This window comes from Melozone crissalis, unplaced genomic scaffold (genome assembly GCF_028551555.1).
Source record: "Melozone crissalis strain CALT ecotype California unplaced genomic scaffold, PUWL_Pcris_2 ptg000187l_1, whole genome shotgun sequence".
Lineage (NCBI taxonomy): Eukaryota > Metazoa > Chordata > Aves > Passeriformes > Passerellidae > Melozone > Melozone crissalis.
The window spans coordinates 761,337-779,430 of NW_026535952.1; the positions used below are offsets into that span (position 1 = coordinate 761,337).

At 53.4% G+C, this 18,094-nt stretch overlaps 2 protein-coding genes across 2 annotated transcripts in view; both read left to right on the top strand.

Annotated features, from left to right (window-relative positions):
* The window catches only part of CRYZL1 (crystallin zeta like 1), a 286,566-nt gene that overhangs the window by 50,887 nt on the left and 217,585 nt on the right, over positions 1-18,094 (top strand). The gene's annotated exons all lie outside the window — the stretch shown is intronic.
* On the top strand, positions 255-11,442 carry IL10RB (interleukin 10 receptor subunit beta). Its single transcript, XM_054293789.1, has 7 exons — positions 255-463; positions 2,473-2,596; positions 3,897-4,066; positions 6,509-6,696; positions 8,802-8,952; positions 9,174-9,331; positions 10,518-11,442. The coding sequence occupies exons 1-7, from the start codon at positions 415-417 to the stop codon at positions 10,863-10,865; spliced, it is 1,188 nt and encodes a 395-aa protein (XP_054149764.1). The 5' UTR covers positions 255-414; the 3' UTR covers positions 10,866-11,442.

Below are 18,094 nucleotides of genomic sequence, written 5' to 3' on the forward strand. Positions count from 1 at the left end.
AGGGGCAACCCGGGGCCGCCGCCATGCCCGGTGAAGGTTCGGGGTGCCGGCGTTCCCCGTGCCCGCCCTGTGGGAAAGCGGAAGGTTCGGGGTGCCCGCCCTGCCCTGTGGGGAAGCGGAAGGTTCGCGGTGCCGGGGCTGCCGGTGTTCCTGGTGCCCGCCCTGTGGGGAAGCGGAAGGCTCGGGGTACCGGGGCTCCCAGTGCCCGCCCTGCCCTGTGGGGAAGCGGAAGGTTCGCGGTGCCAAGGCTCCCAGTGGCCGCCCTGTGGGGAAGTGGAAGGTTCGGGGTGCCGGGGCTCCCGGCGTTCCCCGTGCCCGCCCTGCCCTGTGGGGAAGCGGAAGGTTCGGGGTGCCGGGGCGGCCCCGTTCCCGCTGCCATGGCGCGGCCGCCCCGCCGCGGCTGAGGGAGCCGCCATGGCCGCCGCGCTGCGGGCCGCGCTCTGCAGCGGGTTCCTGCTCCTCGGTGAGTCCGCCGGGGAGGGACGGAGGGACGGAGCGAGCTCCCGCTGCCGCCTGGCCGCGGGCACGGCGGGCGGCGGTGCCCTCATGGGGAGCGGCAGCGAGGGGCGCCTGAGGCGCCGGTGCCTCCGCGCTGCCCCGAGCCCGGCGCGGCTCCGCGGGGGCTGTGAGGGACCGAGCGGCCCCGGGGCTGCCCTGTGGGGACAGCGGGACCAGCCTGGCCGGCCACCGCGGGCATTGTCGGTTCTGTGCTGGGAAACGGGGCCGGTCCTGCCGGGAGTGGGACGCTGCAAATCCCGGCGAAACCGCGGCCCGAGAGCCCCGTGTCACTGTCTGCAGAGGGGACAGCCGGGGAACAGGGACAGGAGCAGAGGGAACGGCCTCAGGCTGGGCCAGGGCAGGCTCAGCTGGGACAGCAGCAGCAATTTGCCCATGGAAAGGGAGCTCAGGCCTTGGCAGGGGCTGCCCGGGGAGCTTTGCAGTGCCCATCCCTGCAGGTGTGCCCTGGAGGTGGCACTGAGTGCTCTGGGCTGGGCACAAGGTGGGCACAGCTGGCACTGCATGGGCTGGCAGGGCTGTGCACAAACCTGAAAGCCCAGAAATATTTCCTGATCTCTTTGGATCCACAGTGCCCAATGAAGCAATTTACCTGGAGGCTGCTCAGGCAGGCAGCGCTGGGAGGGAAGGGAGCCTGGCAAGGAAATGGGATTTTCCCTGGGAATTTGCATGCCTGCCTCAGACCTCATCCTCAGAGCAGGGGCAGCGCCCCAGGAGAAATGAGAGGGACTTTGGACGAGGGGTGGAATGCCAGGATAATAAATGGGAGTGGCTGCCTCTGCCATGGGGCAGGGCTGGATGGAATCTTGGGAATGAGGAATTGTTCCCTGGCAGGGTGGGCAGGCTGGGATGGAATTCCATCCCTGCATCCCTGGCAGTGCCCAGGCCAGGCTGGACACTGGGGTTGGAGCAGCCTGGGGACAGTGGGAGGTGTCCCTGCCATGGCAGGGGTGGCACTGGGTGGCTTTAAAGTCCCTCCCAGCCCAAGCCAGTGTGTGATTTGAACTTCTGTATTTGTGATGTGCACTGTGATTTATTTGTTGGTTGCAGGGGTAACACTGTAGGACCAGAGTCTGAAACTGTTTTTGTTTAAGCCAGGTTCAGATTTCAAACTCTTGCCTGCCAGAGGGGGTGACTGACACAGGGATTTCATTCATTTGTGCAGCAGCTGGGGACACAGCTCAGGGGTGATTGTGGGCTGCTGGGGTCACACAGGGTGACCTTGAAGTCTCTTCCAACCCTGATGATTCTGTGAAGCACAGACATGGAAAATGTGTTATTTATCTTAGAGTCTCTCACCAGGTGTGACGCCTGTGACATTAAACACTGCTCTGTTCTGGCAGGGTTTGTTTGCATTGCTCATTTGGGGTGCAGTAATGGGCTGGAATCTTTGCTATTTTGGTCTCAACACCTACAATTATGTAAGAATAATTAAGTCATAACAGTGATGGGCTTTTCATTGATATTTACACTAGTTTACGGTTTCTTTGATTCAGTTCCAAGAAAGGAGAACAATTGGGGTTTTGTCACTTGTGAATAATGCTGGTTAGTGATACTTAATTACATTTAATTATATGTAGTAGCTCTCTTACCTTCAGAGGTGCTGGAGTTTATCAATCCCCACGCCCTTGTTGTTCCCACAGTGCTGCTGGAGCACTGCTTAGAAAAACTGGGGTTTGACAATCTCAGGAGAGTTCATGCCCCGAGTGCTGGGCAGCACCAGCTCAGTCATGCCCCAGAAATGTTGGTGTCACAAGCGCTTACTGGAAGTCAGTGGAGCCAGTAATTTGCTTTGTTGCATAAGGAGGCAGGAGAGGCATCAGGATTTAAATTTAATTTATTTGGGCTCTGTTTTTGAATAAGCACCTAAGGCAAGGCAGAGGCTGCATTTAAATTTTGGATGAGTGACAAGTGCTGGAGCAAACGCTGAAATGTTGGTTCTGATTGCTCCCACAGTTTCTGCAATGGTCCCAGAGCCCCAGAACGTGAGAATCACTTCAGTCAATCTTCACAGCACCTTGCAGTGGGATGCACCAAGGTTCCCCAGAGGAAACCTCACCTACACTGTCCAGTCCAAGAGGTGAGGCTGGGCTGGGCTGGGCTGGGCTGACTTTCACTCACACCCTGCAGCTCTGTGTGCTTGGGATCTGTGTCCTCTGCAGAGCACACTCTGTGCCTTTGGTTCAGGGACTTGGCTGTCCCAGGAGCTGTCCCTTCATTTCAGCTTGTGAGAGGCTTCTCTGCTGAGCTGGAGGACAGGGCAGAGGCATTTCCTGGGCATTCACACCCAGGGCAGCCTTGTCCTGTTTGGTTTGGAGCCACAAACACACTCTAACACTGGCTGTTATTGGCTTTGTGTGTGGTTCCTCTCCTCTGTGACTGAAGGGACCTGGTTGTGCTGAGTGAGTGCCCTTCCCTGATCTCCCATCCCATCCCATCCCACCCCTGCCATGGCAGGGACACCTCCCACTGTCCCCAGTGCCCAGCCTGGCCTTGGGCACTGCCAGGGATGCAGGGGCAGCCCCAGCTGCTCTGGGCACCCTGTGCCAGGGCCTGCCCACCCTGCCAGGGAACAATTCCTCATTGCCAAGATCCCACCCAGCCCTGCCCTCTGGCACTGGCAGCCATTCCCTGTGTCCTGAACTTTCTGCCCATATACAAATCTCCCTTTTCTTTAGAAGCGCCTCCAGGCACTGGCAGGAGCTCTAAGCCTTGCCCAGAGCCTTCTCTTCATGCTTAGTCAATAGGTGTTTCTGGGTTCTGTAGCCTTGATCAGTACACTTCTGGGCAGGCTTTTGGTGCAAAGCAGAAAGAATAAAATATATTAAATATCGTCTATTAAATCATGTAGGTTGGACTCTGGGGCTGGGAGCAGCCTGGGGCAGTGGGAGGCGTCCCTGCCATGGCAGGGGTGGCACTGGCTGGGATTTAGGGTCCCTCTAACCCACACCATCTGTGGTTGTGTTCCACAAGCAGCTCCTGGTCCCTTCCCAGCCCTGTTCTCCCTGGCTTTTCCTCGTGTGCCAACCCTGGGGCCAGCTCTGAGAGAGTCCCAGTGGGACAGCAGTGCCCTGCCCTGGCACTGCCTGAGTGATTGCTGCTTCTCTGAACCCTGCCTGCTGAGAGCAGCCTTGGGACCCTGCCAGGAAATGGGCATTTCTTGCAAAGTTAGAATTTTAATCCTTACATTTATAATTTAATCATTAAGTTCATCATGGATTTACAGCTGGGTGTAAAATCCCTAGTGCGAGTCTTGCACACACCGGGTACATTTTTGTGTCCACAAGTGCTAAGTGCTTGCATTAACAGCTCTGCTGCCTTAAGGCCGTTTAGCCGGTTCTAATTGCCCATCTCTCACGCGCCGTTTCTGCTCCCTGCAGCATCTACTACCCCGGGGACAGCTTCGAGACGCTGGGGACAGGGCTGAGGCTGCCGCGGTGCGACGTGTCCTCGCTGTCCCCCTACGGCAGCTACGCGCTGCGGCTGCGCGCCGAGGCCGGAGAGCGGCGCTCCCCCTGGGTCACCCTGCCCTTCAGGCCCATGGACGACAGTGAGTGCCCTGTTCTTCCCAAAAACACTGCTATTGCAGCGACCTGAGGGGGTCGCTGGGGTGAGAGAGAAGGACGAGAGTCTTGTTTCTTGATCAGAAGGCTGGATTTATTGATATATGATATATAATACATTATAACTATACTAATAAGAATAAAGAGAGAAGTTGCAGAGGGTGCTAAGCTAAGAATAGCTAGAAAGAATCTAAAAACAAGAGAATTCTCTGTCTCTGTGTTTTAGAGAGCTTGCCCTGTGATTGGCTCAATGTTGTGCACATGGAACATGAACTAATCACAGGTGCATCTTATTGCATTCTACAGCAGTTGATAACAATTGTTTACGTTCTCTTCTGGGGCCCTTGCTTCTCAGAAGATGCACGAATCTGAAAGAAAAGATTTCTATAAAGAAATGTCTGTGACACACTGCCTGCTCTGGGAGGGAGGATAACGAGTATTTTATCATTTAATATCGTTGTGCCAGGGCTTGGCTGCTGTTTTGTACCTCTGTTGAGGTCAGGATTGAGATGGTGTTTCAGGCTTAGGTGTTTGTTTTTTCTTGTCTGTGTTACAGTCTCACAGCAGTGAGTTCTGCAGTATTTCACTAACATGGTACAAGATGGCTCACTGTCTTTCTCTACAAGGTCTTTTAAGGCTAAACTACCCAATTAAGAAATGACACCTCAATTATTTTCATTCTTAACCCAATAACTGATCACTCAAAGTCCGCAATGCAGACTTTTCTGTCCAATTACAAAATACCACCCAAACCCATGGAGAAGGTGAAGGAGAAGGAGCAGCCTCACCCTAAAACCTCCATCTTGCTCTCTCTCTATATGTTTACATTCTAAACCCTTAAACTCTGAGTTTCCCAGCCTGTGATATCACACACTTCTGTTCAAACTCCACCCCCACAATCCCAGTTCTGTCATTCCATTCTGGAAGCTTCTCCAGGCCCTCAGGTCAGTGCAGTGTTCTCTTGGGGTCAGTGCCTGGCAGCACAGAAAGTCTGGAATTCTCAGCACCCAGGGCTCCAACAGCATTGAACTATAAAATCTTAGTTGTAACACTGGCAGAAAGCAGAGCAGGTTCACTGTCAATAGTATTGATCACCTCTGTGGAGGCGATTTTCAAACAAAGCATCATTTTCTTTTAAAATAAAGAACATTTCTATTTATCATTAATAATATTTTATTATTAATTACACAAATAAATTTAATTACATAATACATAAACTTAGTTGTAACAGTGGCAGAAAGCACAGTAGGTTCACTGCCATTGATCACGTCTTTGGAGGAGATTTTCAAACAAAGCATCATTTTATTTTAAAATAAGGAACATTTCTATCTTCCAGACAGGGAGAAGTTGTCTTCAAGGAGCCAGACTTCCTGTATATCTAAATAAATTCAGTTACTTCCTTATTCATTGCTTTGTCAGACAAAAAGTTTAATTTCTATTTTTTCTTACTTCAAAGAAACCCCAGTCTCACAGAGAGAGGGTAATTTTCAGCCAAGAAATCTTGATTGCACGAGGCAGAAATAATTCAAATGTTTTCACTTTTCAAGCTGATCATGATCCCACAAAACCCACAAAAGCCCCAATAAATCACTTTTCTAGAGGGTCTGCCTAGGACAGACAGATGTTGTGGCAGTTTGGCCCAGAAGGAGAAGTGAGTGATAGCCATGGAAATGGTCCTTCCTCTCCTGGAGTCACCACAGCTGGCAAAGGGGAACTGAGTTCATTTACAGGGTGTGGGAATGGGGCCTGCATTGGTGCCTGATGTGTAGCTGCAAAAACAAAATCCATTTCCAGAGCAGTTCTGTGAGGAAGGCATTCATTAATGCCTGACCCGGGAAAAAGAAATGACTTCTTTCTAATGCGTGATTTAAAGGTGACTTTTGGGCTGTGTGAGAATGTCCAGCTGAATGTCCAGCTGAAGCTGAATTCCTCTTCTCTTCTCTTCTCTTCTCTTCTCTTCTCTTCTCTTCTCTTCTCTTCTCTTCTCTTCTCTTCTCTTCTCTTCTCTTCTCTTCTCTTCTCCTCCCTAAATCCCTGTCCCTCTTCTCATAATAAACCCCTAAATCCCTGTCCTTCTTCTCTTCCCATAAAAAACCCTAAATCCCTGTCCCTCTTCTCCTCCCTAAATCCCTGCCCCTTTTCTCTTCCCTGAATCCCTGTCTCTCCTCTCCTCTCCTCTCCTCTCCTCTCCTCTCCTCTCCTCTCCTCTCCTCTCCTCTCCTCTCCTCTCCTCCCTTCCTTTGCCTTTGCCTTTGCCTTTGCCTTTGCCTTTGCCTTTGCCTTTGCCTTTCCCTTTCCCTTTGCCTTTGCCTTTCCCTTTCTCTTTTCCCTTTCCCTTTCCCTTTCCCTTTCCCTTCCCTTCCCTCCCTTTCCCTTTCCCTCTCCCTCTCCCTTTCCCTTTCCCTCCTCTCCTCTCCTCTCCTCCGCAGCGTCCATCGGCGCCCCCGCGGTGCGGCTGCGCTCGGAGCAGGGGGCGCTGCACGTGGATCTCTCGGGCCCGTTCGCGGAGCACGGCCAGGAGCGGTGGCCGCTGCGGCTCTACTACGGCTCCTGGCGCTACAGGATCCTCTACTGGAGGAAGGGCAGCAGGGACGCGGAGCCCGCCTCTGCTTCCCGGGTACGGTGACTCCCTGAGCCGCGGCTGTGCTTTTCCTGCAAAGTGCCGTGCTGGGAACGTCCTGGGAGCTCCTGGAGGCTCTGGAGCCCGGCTGGGAGAGCTGGGGGGGCTCACCTGGGGAGGAGAAGCTGCAGGGAGAGCTCAGAGCCCCTGGCAGGGCCTGCAGGGGCTCCTGCAGAGCTGCAGAGGGACTGGGGACAAGGCCTGCAGGGACAGCACCCAGGGAATGGCTGCCAGTGCCAGAGGGCAGGGCTGGGTGGGATCTTGGCACTGAGGAATTGTTCCCTGGCAGGGTGGGCAGGCCCTGGCACAGGGTGCCCAGAGCAGCTGGGGCTGCCCCTGCATCCCTGGCAGTGCCCAAGGCCAGGCTGGACACTGGGGACAGTGGGAGGTGTCCCTGCCGTGGCACTGGGTGGGATTTAGGGTCACTGCCAACCCAAACCAGTCTGGGATTCTGTGATTCTAGGAGTAAAAATGGACCTCTCCTAATTACAGTTAATCAAGTCTGTTCACTGCAGCTGGGACTCAGAGTAAATGCAGGAGCTGTGTAGTTACACAGCAGCATGGACAGAATTTTCTCTTTCCATAATTATCTATAACTCTGTGGTTTTTCCCTCTTAGTGGGACTTTGGTTTTTACCCCCAAAGATATCTAAAATGGGTAAGGCTTTCACTCCCTGTGGCACCTGCAGCTCTGCAGTTTGCATCCACTGCAGTTCCCTCTCTCCCTGTCAGGGCCAGCCTCTTCCACAGGCAATTCTGCTCCTCCAAACACAGTGCATGGAGAAAGATCATTAATAATGCATTAATTAGAGCATTTTGGCCTCTGTTTCAGGCAGACAGGAAGCCTCTGACCAGCAGCTCCAGTCCCAGCTAATGAGTGCTTTGTCCATCAGTGCAGTTTTATAGAATGGACTCCAGCAGGTGTAATATGATTTGTATCTGTTACCTGCTCAGTGCTTTGCCATTCAGTTCCAGAAGTCAGGGCCTGGTTCCCACCCTGGTTCCCACTGCCAGGCTCCTGAGGGATGAGGTGTTCCTGGCCCTGGGGTGCACTCAGTGCATTCCCCAGAGCAACAGGGCTGCACCTGGAGGCTGTGCCTGCAGCACTTCCAGGTGCCGTCTGGAACATTCCCCAGGGGCCCCGAGGCAGCAGGCAGGGCCTGGGGACCCTCACAGGTTATTGTGAGCTGGGTGCTTGCTCCAGGATTCAGCACTTCCAGGTGCCATCTGGAACATTCCCCAGGGGCCCCGAGGCAGCAGGCAGAGCCTGGGAGCTCCAGGATTGAAACCTGCCTGGAGAGTCTCCTGTTCCTCTTGAGGGATGCTCTGCAGTTACAGGGACAGAACTGATCCTGAACAGCAAATTCATTTGCTCAGCCGCCTCACAGCTCCCAGATTTATTTTCTTTTTTTCTTTTTTTTTTTTTCCTTGGTTTTGCCTAGGTGACAGCTCACAGAATCACACAGTTGGGAAGGCTGGAAGAGCCCTCAGTTCCAGCCATTAACCCAGCAGCCCGTGTTCACCACTAACTCGTGTTCACCACTACCCCATGTCCCCAAGTGCCACATTTACACATTTTTAACACTTCCAGGGTGGGAGCTGCACCATTTCTCTGGGCAGCCTATCCCAGGGCTCGACAGCTTTTTCAGTGAAGGAATTTTTCCTAATGTCCCTAATCTAAGACTCCCCTGGAGTTTTAAAAATGTTTTAAAATGTTTCCTAATCTAAAACTCCCCTGGCACAGCCTGAGGCCTTTTCCTCTTGTGCTGCTGCTCCATCCCACTTGCTCCCTCTGCAGCTGGATGGTGTTTGTGTGTAGCTGTGCTCCTAGCTGATCCCATTGGGTTGGGTGACAGTTTCTGGCTGCCACCAGATCTCATTTATCATCCCTCATTAGCCTGAAACTTCGTTAGTGCTGCTGGAAACGGCCCAGAGGGCAGTGGTGTGGATGGCTGTACAGTAAGTAATTGTAATTGTAATTGTAATTGCAATGCAGTCCAGTTGTAATTTAATTGTAATTGCAATTCCTTGGTTGTTCCTTAGCTGATCCCACGGCTGAGTCACTGACGTCCCACCCTTCCCTTGGCCGTGTTTGTGTTGCAGGCAGCCCAGGTGGACACCAGGCACAGCTCAGAGGTGCTGGCCCAGCTGGAGCCATGGACCGTGTACTGTGTGCGAGCGCAGGCGCTGATCCCCGAGTGGAACAAGACAGGGCAGCTGAGCAGGGAGCTCTGCGAGCAGACAACCCACAATGGTAACCTGGCACCCTGGAACCACCTGGGGTGGCTGGGAGAGACCTCAAATCCCACCCAGTGCCACCCCTGCCATGGCAGGGACACTCCCCCTGTCCCAGGCTGCTCCAACCTGGCCTTGGGCGCTGCCAGGGTTGGGGCATTCCATGGAGAAAGTGATGAAAATAATCACTCAGCAGAGAATAATGACAGTTTTAATTGTTTTTTTCCTTGTCTCTGGCAGGTGTAACCCCTGTGTGGATCATTGTCACTGTTCTGGTGGGGTCCATGCTGGTCGTGGGCACAGCTGTCACCGGTTGTTTCTTCTCCAGTTTTTATCTGTACAGACTCATCAAACATGTTTTCTGCCCTTCCTACATTTTCCCAGAACACTTGAAAGAGGTTTGTTTCCTGCCTAACATGTGAAAATCAGCCTTTCCAGCAGAGCCATTTGTTTTTTCAAGGCTTGCAGTGCCAAAACATTTGGAGCTTCTTTTATTTTGCCTCCTTCCCCTGGCACCTGATGGTCAGTGGTCTGTAATTTGTAATCACCAGTTTTTTATGGCTCAGAAACAGGATGGGTTTGTTGATTTTGAAGTGAGAGAGTACCAGGTGTCAACTTCAGTTCCTCATTTGGCCAATGAGCAACAGAAATCTCTGTCTCTCCTGCCTCCTTTCAGACTTAAACCAGCTCCTTTTTTCTCCTGCAGCAAAGTCCTGTCAGGAGTGTAATCACGAGTTTTCACTCCAGGAAAGTGTCTGAGGAAGGAACCTGGGCTGGATCAGCCCAGATTTTTGTACCTGCAGTGGCCAGCACTGCTGACAGCAGCTGGTTTCCCATTCCAAATTCAGTTCAGGATTGTTTTGTCTGGGGGTGAGCAGAGGGATGGAGCAGCTCTGGGAGAGCTGCGATTGCTCAGCCTGGGGAAGGAAAGGCTCTGGGGTGGCCTTGCAGGGCCTGAAGGGCTCCAGGAGACCTGGACAGGGACTGGGGACAAGGCCTGCAGGGACAGGAGCCAGGGAATGGCTGCCAGTGCCAGAGGAGAGGGTTCTTGCCAAATCTCTCTTCCCCTACAGCCCAGTTACCATTTGCTGTTTGTTCCCAATCAAAACTTTGATTTTCCCAAGTTTCTGTCCCAAAAAGACTCCGAGCCCTGGGGTTATTCTTGAGAAGCGCTTCCATCTTGCTCCCAGGCCTGGAACAGCATTTTAGGGAGGATGTGACACTGTTGGCCCTGTGGGACTTGTAAGGCCTGGGAAAGCCACTTGGTGTGTGCAAAACAGTCCCAATGTTTATTGTTTAATAGCCCCAGTGTTGTTCAATAGCCCCAGTGTTGTTTGATAACCCCAGTGTTGTTTAATAGCCCCAGTGTTGTTTAATAGCCCCAGTGTTGTTTGATAACCCCAGTGTTGTTTAATAACCCCAGTGCTGTTTAATAACCCCAGTGCTGTTTAATAACCCCAGTGTTGTTTAATAACCCCAGTGTTGTTTAATAGCCCCAGTGTTGTTTGATAACCCCAGTGTTTGTGAGCAAACAGGATGGGGCAGCTGCAGACACCTAATGCTCGTTTCCTCTTTGTTTCCCAGTTTCTGAGCAAACCCCCCGGTGCTCCCCAGCCTCTCCCTCCCCGAGAAGAGCTCCTGGTTTGTGACAAGCTGGCAGTGGTGGCAGAGCACCCCCAAACCCTCCCTGAAGGGGCTGGGGATGGGGACAGCAGGACAGCAGAGCTCCTGGTTTGTGACAAGCTGGCAGTGGTGGCAGAGCACCCCCAAACCCTCCCTGAAGGGGCTGGGGATGGGGACAGCAGGACAGCAGAGCTCCTGGTTTGTGACAAGTTGGCAGTGGTGGCAGAGCACCCCCAGACCCTCCCTGGGGCTGGGGACGGGGCCAGCAGGACAGCAGAGCTCCCTCAGGACTCTGCTCAAGGACACTGACTCAGGAGTGGGAGCAGCCTCAGGAAAAGCCCCAATATCCTCCTCATTCTTCCCTTGGACTTTTGGGTTTGTCTCATTGCTGTTTTCCAGCAGGGAAACCCCACAGGCAAACACGGGGTCACAGACTTTTGACAGAATCGTTTTATTTTTTGAAGTACAAGAAACTTGTCACTAAATGAGGAATTAAATGATCCGTAACTTTTGCTACTGCTGGCTGTGGCTCCCTGAGCAGCTGTAGCAATTCAGGCACTGATTATGACACTAAAAAGGAAATGTCATATTTATATATAATGCTAATTAATTTAACTTTCATGAACTATTTATTACAAAAACGAATCAAAATGTTTATAAAAGAAAATAGTATTTTGTAAGGAAAGACCTGGTTTATTTTTAAGAAAAGATCTGTTTATTTTTTTCTAATGAGAAATGATGTTTTTAAGGATATCCCCACTGGCATCATCTTTCTATGGAATTTATTCTTCCCTTGTGCAAAGTTGTGAAGTTTTCAGGGTGGGATGAACTGATGTCTGTGGGAAACTTGGCAGCTGAAGTGGGAGTAAAATGAGGTTCATTTTAATTATCTGCTGATGTGTATTCTTAATTTGTAAAATCCGCGGAGCTGTGACTCCCTGCTCCCAACCCAGCCTCAGCTGCACAGGTGGGTGAGGGCTGGACCCAGCACTGGGCAGGGAGAGACCTTGGCACTGGGTTTGTGTCACTGCACCAATGTGAGAGTGAGAAATTAAATTCTGTCACCAAAGGAACCTTCCAGGAGTGAAGTTGTGTCTCAGCTTGGGAATTGCACAGTTCTGGGGGTGATGTCTGTTACTGTTGGGTAAATATCAACTTTTTGGGAGTGGTTGCAGGAAGAAATCAGGAATTGATTCCGTCCATTTTCATCTCCCAGCTCCCCTCAGAGGAGGCTCAGGGGACCCTCAGTGTCCCCAAGTCCCTGCCAGGAGGGGACATCCAGGGCTCTGCTGCCAGGGAACAGGGACAGGAGCAGAGGGAGCGGCCTCAGGCTGGGCCAGGGCAGGCTCAGCTGGGACAGCAGCAGCAATTTGCCCATGGAAAGGGAGCTCAGGCCTTGGCAGGGGCTGCCCAGGGAGCTTTGCAGTGCCCATCCCTGCAGGTGTGCCCTGGAGGTGGCACTGAGTGCTCTGGGCTGGGCACAAGGTGGGCACAGCTGGCACTGCATGGGCTCCTGGCAGGGCTGTGCCAGCCCCAGGGATTTGGGATTCTGGGATTCTGTGGAATCTGTACCTGGGTTTTCTGCACTTTTTCATTTGGGTCACATTCTGCTTTCATGGGGAATATGGAATTGATTGAATTGATTTTTTCCAAGGTATTTTGTTCCATTGGTGCCTTTCTGCAGCTGTCCCCATGGCTGCTCTGGGAATGCTGATCCTGGGTCTGGATCACCACTCCAGGGAACCAGTCCAGCTCCCTGTGTGCTCCCTGGCCCTCCTCCCACAGCTTCTTTCTGTATTTTCTTCCCCTCCTTTCTTCCCCTTTTCTTTTGACTTTTAGAGTGGCAAAATGCCCAGTGCACGTGGAGCTGAGGGGGCTGGAGACGCCTGCCCTCCCTCATGCTGCTGGAGCTGCTTTCCCCTCTCCAGCAGCTGCTCTGCACAGGACAGTGAGTTCTGTCAGGGCTGGGATCCATCAGCGCCCCAAGGCCCTGCTGAGGGCTGATAAGGCAGAGATAAGGCCGTGCCAGGGCACACCAGGGCAGAGCAGGGATGTCCCAGGCACGTGGGGAGTTTAGGTGGAAGCAGGAGCAGTGTCTGCAGGGACATCATGGCACAGGCGCCCAGAGCAGCTGGGGCTGCCCCTGGAGCCCTGCAGTGCCCAAGGCCGAGCTGGATGGGGCTGGGAGCAGCCCTCCCCACAGCCTTGGACACTTCCAGGGTTTAGGGGCTGCTAAAATCAACCCAGGTGTGGTTTTCGGGCTGAAGTGTGCTTTGGCTTGCTGCAGAAATCTTCCTGCTCCACACCCAGGAAAGCTTTTGTAGGTGAGAGGCCTCTTCCTGTGCCACAGCTCCTGAGAGCCACAGCATGAGCCAGGCCTGGGGACAAGGGGCCTGTCCCCTCTGCCTGGCCCCACACGGGCTGGGGGGCCCCACAGGACAGAAATAACTGAGAGGAGGAGCAATAATTCAGAGGGAAGCAGCAATTCACAGGAGAGTTCATCTTGAGCTGAGCTTGTGGACATTACAGTGACAAGAAGTCAATAAATCAGGTGAACTTTGCCCATGTGCTGATGCAAACTGAAAGTACAGCGGGATGCTGGAGGCTGCTCACCCTGGCACGGCGTGTTCTGGCAAAGGCAGAGAGAAAACAGAGCCCTCAAAGGCCTGGGAGCGCTTGGGAAAGGATTTCAGAGCTGAAATGCAAAGAAAAGTGGGGTGATTAAGGAATAGGGAAGTGGGGAGACTGAAGAGTCTGAGCTTGTGGTCAGCAAAACAGATTCCAGGAGAGGGCAATGAGGGAAGGCAGGAAGGAACAGTTCAGAGAGTTGCAGTTGTGGGAGTGGAGGGAGAAAGAGGAACCCAGGAGCACCCGGGGTCAGGACTCAGCCACCCCCAGCTGCACATTTTCATCTCTCCTGTTGGGAACTTCGGGGTCCCCCCAGTCCAGAACGAGTCCCACTGAACAGCAGAGCCAGAGAGGCTTTCACAAAAATCCATACCAAGCTCTAGAAAAGCTTTGAAATTGATTCTTAACCAGAAACCCTTGTGCTGGTAACTGCATGCCTGTTTTTATCTGAGGCAGATTGGGAAAGATCCATTACCACCTGGCAAAATGTCATTTTCTAGGGTCCGTCATCCCAGAGCATTGTTATTGAATCAGTGGGATGCCGAGCAAGGCCCTTCCCTTGAGCTGGTGCTGCTGTGAGCAGCAGGGCTGCAGGGAGCAGCTTTACAGGAAGAGCTGTGAGTAACCCACAGGCTTGGGGCCACCGGTGAGAATGTGCTGGAAATGTCCCTTCCTCAGGGACTGCAGTTCCTGAGGTTCACTGTGCACTCCCCCAGCCATCTCTGCAGGCTCTCAGGGCACACAGTGATGATGATGAGGCATCACAGAGCCAGGAGAGAAGCCCTGGGGAAGCCTGAGAGAGGAAATCCTGGCTCCAGCATCACCAACCCAGGGCTCCCCACTGCAGCAAGCACCCAAGAACCTGGTGAGCAACTTCAGTTCTTCATTTCCCCATCAGCTCTGCCAGCAGCCACCCAACTCTGCTCCCTACCTGCCACCCCTCCTCTCTGCCCCTCTGCCTCTGGGGCAGCTTCTGGAGCCACCTTGGAGCTCCTCAGGGAGGGACCTGGTGCTCCCACCGGGGTCAGTGTCCTCACAGGAGGGTTTGCACTGGGCTGGGGTCTCAGCCCTGCTGAACCAGGAGTGGAACCAGGCTCTGGAACTCCCCCGAGCAGGGCAGAGCTCACTGGTCCCTGTGAGATTCCACCTGCAGTGCAGGGGCTCCAGCAGAGCTGCAGAGGGACTGGGGACAAGGCCTGCAGGGACAGCACCCAGGGAATGGCTGCCAGTGCCAGAGGGCAGGGCTGGGTGGGATCTTGGCCATGAGGAATTGTTCCCTGGCAGGGTGGGCAGGGCCTGGCACAGGGTGCCCAGAGCAGCTGGGGCTGCCCCTGCATCCCTGGCAGTGCCCAAGGCCAGGCTGGGCACTGGGGACAGTGGGAGGTGTCCCCGCCATGGCAGGGGTGGCACTGGGTGGGATTTGGGGTCCTTCCAGCCCAAACCAGTCTGGGATTCTGAACATTCTCCATGAAGAGGGAATTTACAGATGTGCTCAAAAGGACACCTTTGGAAGGCACCACGGGCTGTAACAAGAGGTTCATGCCAGGCTTTCCTCACTCTTTCAGCCTGGTCGATGGCACCTAGGACACTTCTGTCCTTCCAAACCCAATCCCAGGATCATCAGGGCTGGAAGAGCCCTTTGGGATCACCCAGTGCCACCCCAGCACCAGCATCACCCCAAACCCTGTCCCCAAGGCCACGTCCTGGGACACTGCCAGGGACAGTGACTCCAAAGCTGCCTGGGGAAATCATTGCAATCCTGACCCCAAGGATCATCCCTCTGCTCTCCAGCACTGCTGGGGACCAGTGCAGAGCTGGGAGCAGGGCTGGGGGCCACGAGGAGGACAAGGGGCAGAGAGGAGATGTTGTTTTGTGGTCTGGGGACAGAAGTCTGATGGCAGGGTAATGACAGTGTTAAAACATGGGAAAGGCTCCTGAGGGCACGGGATGAATCACCTGTGTCCCTGAGGGAGCTGGAAGCAGTTACAGGACTGCAATAAAGCAGGGACAAGGAAAGTTTCCTAACGATCAAACAAACAAAAACCCCACAGGTGACACTGTCTGAGCAGGGGATATTACAAAAATCCTTGGGAAGGGGAGATAGAACTGATCCCTCCTCGGGCTGCCTGAGGTCCTTCCTTCCTGGAGCGCTGTTCCCCCAATTTCACACAAGATGAAATGCTCCGTTTGCCCCTTTCATCCTGTTCCAGAGCTGACATGAGAAGAAACCACCAAATTATGTCTCCTTTGTCTGTCAGCCAACAGAAACAAACCCAGCAGAGCCCAGACTCCAGCAGGCCTCGTTTCCTCTGTCACAGGAGAGGTTTGGGACAGACATCAATGGCACAGGGACACAAGTGTCCCCCTGTGCTCTGCAGATAGCCCTGCTCTCCTCACAGCCCGGGCAGCACCAGCCTCTGCTCCTTTGCTCTATGACACCGCCGAGGAAGCTGCATTCAAACTCAGCAGAAGACAAACTGTAAATATTTATAGCTTATCAAATGTTTCTAGCAGTGCCAGACCGGTTCAGCAGTTTCTGTTCAAAAGGGTGACCCTGAGGTGTGGTTACATAAATAAATGCCACAATCATGTTTCCTTATCAGCTCTTGGGGCAGGAGGTGACAACAACCCTGCCTCAGGCCCAGCAGTGCCTCAGCAATGCCCCTCACACACTGCTAAAATCACGGATTGATTTTGTGATAAATGGGTATGATTCGTGCTGATAAAAATTGAAACAGTAATCAATATTGATACAGTAATTAATATTTGGAATTATAAAACAGTTAAAAGTTGTAATGCCAAAGAAGAGAGGGAGAGGAGGGGCTCCACCCCCCTCCCAGCAGATGTTCTCAAGGACCACGGGAAAGAAGCTGGAGATACAGTTGCTAAAAATGAGCAAGAACCTGGTTGTGTCCCAGAAAATGCTAATTATAAGGGATTTATTGCCTCGATATGTAGATGCAGTGATATGTTAGTCTTGGCTTACATTGTACTGGCTTGGTGCGCATGTGTAACCCAAAGGTGAATTAAAGGACAACGAAGAAGACTACAGAGCCTTCATCAGTGACGACCCCCAAAGACTTGTGCGACCACCAAACCGAGTGGTGGCGCATGCGTGATAAGGGTGGCAATGAGGGCGGAGACAGAGATATGACGAACCGAGAATGGGAGGAGATGGCATTGACACATGGCATCAAAGGGGTGATTTCACTTGGCAAGCTCGTAGGTGATGTGGCAAGGGTCACAGAACCCTGCCCTCCGTACCCCGCGGTATCGTTTGCTTATGCGCTATAATTGGAACCAAATTATCCCTTATTTTAATCGAATTACATTGTATCCAATTTTATATTTTTAATTTTAACCATTCAATTAAAATTGCTACTATTTTTAATATTGTTTGGGTTTTTTTGTGATGGGATAATTGGGCAAACATAACAATTTCTACAATCCCGGGGGCCTGGAGCAGCTCTGTGCCCAGGAGAGCCTGGGGGAGCTGGGGCTGCTCAGCTGGAGAGGAGCCCCGGGAGAGAGAGGGGCTGAGCCCTGCCTGGGCCTGGGGCTGTGCTGTGTCTGTCTGTCCCTGTGTCTGTCCTGTGTCTGTCCCTGTGTCTGTCTGTCCCTGTGTCTGTCCCTGTGTCTGTCCTGTGTCTGTCTGTCCCTGTGTCTGTCCCCGTGTCTGTCCCTGTGTCTGTCCCTGTGTCTGTCCCCGTGTCTGTCCCTGTGTCTGTCCTGTGTCTGTCCCTGTGTCTGTCCTGTGTCTGTCTGTCCCTGGGTCTGTCCCTGTGTCTGTCCCTGTGTCTGTCCCCGTGTCTGTCCCTGTGTCTGTCCTGTGTCTGTCCCCGTGTCTGTCCCTGTGTCTGTCTGTCCCTGGGTCTGTCCCTGTGTCTGTCCCTGTATCTGTCCCTGTATCTGTCCCTGTGGCTGTCCCTGCCTGTCCCCGTGTCCGTCCCTGTGTCTGTCCTGTGTCTGTCCCTGTGTCTGTCCCTGCCTGGCCCTGTGTCTGTCCCCGTGTCTGTCCCTGTGTCTGTCTGTCGCTGGGTCTGTCCCTGTGTCTGTCCCTGTATCTGTCCCTGGCTGTCCCTGTGTCTGTCCCTGTGTCTGTCCCCGTGTCTGTCCCTGTGTCTGTCCCTGTCTGTCCCCGTGTCTGTCCCTGTGTCTGTCCCTGTGTGCAGAGCTCAGAGCAGGCCCAGGCTCTGCTCCAGGCCCAGCAATGGCCCCAGAGCCACGGGCAGGGCCTGAGCCCAGCAATTCCCCTCACAGGAGACACAACTTCTGCCCTGGGCAGGGCCCAAGCTGGAGCAGAGCCCAGAGAGGGGCTGGGGTCTCCTCCTGGCACATTCCAGAGCCACCTGGGCCCACCCTGTGCCCTCTGCTCTGGGATGGCCCTGCTGGAGCAGGGAGGTGGCACCAGGGACCCTCTGTGGTCCCTCCCAGCCTCACCCATCCTGGGATTCCGGGATTCTGGGATGTGAGATCAGCAGACGGGCAGCACCCCATGGCACAACAGGCAGCAGCAGTGAGGAACGTTTTTATCCAAAAGTCAGTCTGTGTTCTCCTTAAGAAGCAAAGCCTGTCCTGATTACAACAGCCAGGATGTTGAGGGCACAGACCTTTGCCCACCAGAGTTTCAAATCCTCCTCTCTGAAACCATTGGTCTGCCCACTGTGTCTGAGGGGTGGGAAGTGAAAGGTGAATACCTGACTTTACCACCCCAAGCCTGCAGCTGGGCAGGCCCATGGAAAATATGAAACAAAAAAAGAGAAGAGGAGCCCTCTAATCTTGTGGTCAGAAATTGTGGCTGGCAAAAGGGAGCTGAGCCCAAGCCCCACTTCAGGGGCTGTAACACACTGCATTTAATGGTCACTACAGAATACAACTGAACATTTGAGAAATGGACAAACTGCAGCTGA

What these genes read in the sequence shown, in the direction of transcription:
- IL10RB (XM_054293789.1), top strand. Translation starts at nt 415, where the DNA reads ATGGCCGCCGCGCTGCGGGCCGCGCTCTGCAGCGGGTTCCTGCTCCTC. An exon ending in CTTCAGGCCCATGGACGACA is followed by an intron (nt 4,067 to 6,508) that starts GTGAGTGCCCTG and finishes TCTCCTCCGCAG; the next exon opens with CGTCCATCGGCGCCCCCGCG. An exon ending in AGCCCGCCTCTGCTTCCCGG is followed by an intron (nt 6,697 to 8,801) that starts GTACGGTGACTC and finishes TTTGTGTTGCAG; the next exon opens with GCAGCCCAGGTGGACACCAG.